Source organism: Fulmarus glacialis, unplaced genomic scaffold (genome assembly GCF_000690835.1).
Source record: "Fulmarus glacialis isolate BGI_N327 unplaced genomic scaffold, ASM69083v1 scaffold17951, whole genome shotgun sequence".
Classification (NCBI taxonomy): domain Eukaryota; kingdom Metazoa; phylum Chordata; class Aves; order Procellariiformes; family Procellariidae; genus Fulmarus; species Fulmarus glacialis.
In genome coordinates, this window is record NW_009193597.1 from 1 (window position 1) to 2,317 (window position 2,317).

Genomic DNA, 2,317 nt, shown 5'->3' on the forward strand with positions numbered 1-2,317 from the left:
GTAGCGGGCTCCTTGCGAGAGCCAGGTGGAGGTAAGGCGTGGGGTGATTTTCACAGGCGTGTGCAGGCGTTCCTGCGGCTCTCGTACTGGGCTGGAGATGAAAGAGGCTGGGGATGATCGCACCTCAGGGGGCAAGGAGGCTCCCTGGCACGATAACACTTTTCTTTAGCGATATTTACGGCGACTGGTGCTGTTCCGATGTTTGCGAGCGTATCCGTTCAGTGTAATATCAATGCTTTAAACTAGAGTACTTCTACAAACTTCTACAGAAGATTACCTGGCTAAACATGAGAAGTACAAAGTTTGATTTATCTAAAACTAAGGGATTTCGGCAGTTGTCATAATGCATAGCAGTCTGCGAGCTCTGAGCTCTTTTATAAATAACAGATCAAGCTACCTAACCGCTTGCCTCTCTTCAGTGTGCAGCCTGGCTTTTCCAGCAGACGTTGCTGGGGGAGGGAAGGGGCAGGAAATACAGAAAACTCTGTTCTAAACGCTTGGTGAGAGGAGAAGGTTTTTCTTTGTTTGCAACTGGCAAATTGTAGCTAATGCAATTGGTAGGAGGGCTTCCTAGAGGCAGTCTGAAGTCTTGAGTTATTCTCCCCCAAAAGAAAAGTTGTTAGCACAGCACAAATTCTCAGTATTTTATCCATTGCTGAAGGATCGGAATCTCAGATATTGAGGCAGCCACAAGATCAATTTCACAGGATTAATTTGGCACTAAGAACGCTAATTTGTGTGTGACGCCTAGGAACCGTAGCCACAATGTGCTATTACTTGCTTAAATACCTCTCCAGTTTCAGAGGCTCCCATCTTCTTGTGCACTCCAATTCTCCATACTCTCCAGCAGTTGTTTTTGTCCAACTAGTGGATTCTCATTTAAACCGGACTCACGTAAGAGACTCTGAAAACCAGCTGCACTGCGCACGGTTGGGCACTGGCCTACCTCACTCACCAGCTAAAGTTGTGCGAACGTTTCACACGTCCGCCTGCTTGCGTCAGGAGCTCCAAGGTGAACCTCCGCCCCACCGAAGTACTGTAAACCAGGGTACTAAGCCTGCTAAAACTCCAACAAAACAAGTCATAGACACTCCTGTGGGAAAAAAGTCTTTACACCAAAAAATTGTGGATGAACTGAAACACTATTACAACGGATTCCACTTGCTTTGGATTGACACTAAGGTGGCTGCCAGGATGGTGTGGAGGCTGTTACATGGTCAGGTCCTCACTAGGAGGGAGAGACGAAGGGTAAGTGCCAGACATATGAACACCTTGCTAAAATGATATTTTAAGAGGCTTACTGTAATGAAAGAAGTTTAACCACTCAGTTTTCACACTTTGGAACACATATTTTTTTGTCTGGTTGAATAATAATTTCTGCTGTGCTCTTCTCTGTACAGTTGCTGAGAACTTGTGCAGATCTCTTCCGGCTGGTTCCCTTCCTGGTGTTTGTCATTGTCCCCTTCATGGAATTTCTGTTACCTGTATTCTTGAAACTCTTTCCTGAAATGCTGCCCTCGACGTTTGAGACTGACTCAAAAAAGGTTTGTGTCCTTTCTGACGCTGCAGACTGTGTACTCCAGCTGGTTAGAACACCTGTACAACTGCATAAAGAGCTGTTGTTTTCTGTCTGCTGCTGTAAATGAGTGTCAGCCTCACACACACATCTAGGTCAGACATTCCTAGCTTGTTCTTAGACAGGACAGCAGAATTTGAAGATTGTACTGTAAACAGTTGATCAGTAGGAAAGTGTACAGCAATTTCATTTTCTACAGTAACCAAAGCCTATTTCTTTCAGTACCAAAGTCTTATTTCATCTCTTTCCCAAAATCCCCTCCCTTCTGATTTTCAAGTGGAATTTCTAATTATGTTTTATTTCCTAAATGAAGGAAGAAAAGCAGAAAAAGAAATTAAATGCAAAGCTGGAGTTAGCAAAGTTCTTGCAAGAGACCATTGCAGAGATGGCCAAAAGGAACAAAGCAGATACAGGACAAGGGAAACAATTCTCTTCTTACGTACACCAGGTAAAAGGGGCTGTGCTGGGGATGACAGCAATAGTACTTATACCAGCTTTAGTGCTGCTGTTTTGGGCAGAGAGTATGGGTTTTCTACAAAGATTGCAGAGAGATTTGGCAGCACAGAGCTGTGCTGTCAGGTGTTACTGTTAACTGGGTACCCTCTTGCAGCTAATACCCTACAGACACTAGCTTTTGACCCCATCTGTCAGAGCTATTTGTACAGACAAGCATTTCCATCCTGGAAAAACAGTGGAAGTTTTACCCTGTGAAATCCTTTAAGCTGCAACTCAAAAACACTC

General features: G+C 44.3%; 1 protein-coding gene across 1 annotated transcript in view; it reads left to right on the plus strand.

Annotated features, from left to right (window-relative positions):
• The first annotated feature begins 765 nt into the window (after positions 1–765).
• LETM2 (leucine zipper-EF-hand containing transmembrane protein 2) overlaps positions 766–2,317 on the plus strand; it is a 5,853-nt gene continuing 4,301 nt past the window's right edge. Inside the window, exons 1-3 of the mRNA XM_009587512.1 lie at positions 766–1,248; positions 1,401–1,544; positions 1,890–2,024. Coding sequence (XP_009585807.1) covers positions 766–1,248; positions 1,401–1,544; positions 1,890–2,024 — 762 coding nt within the window. The remainder of the gene's footprint in view (positions 1,249–1,400; positions 1,545–1,889; positions 2,025–2,317) is intronic.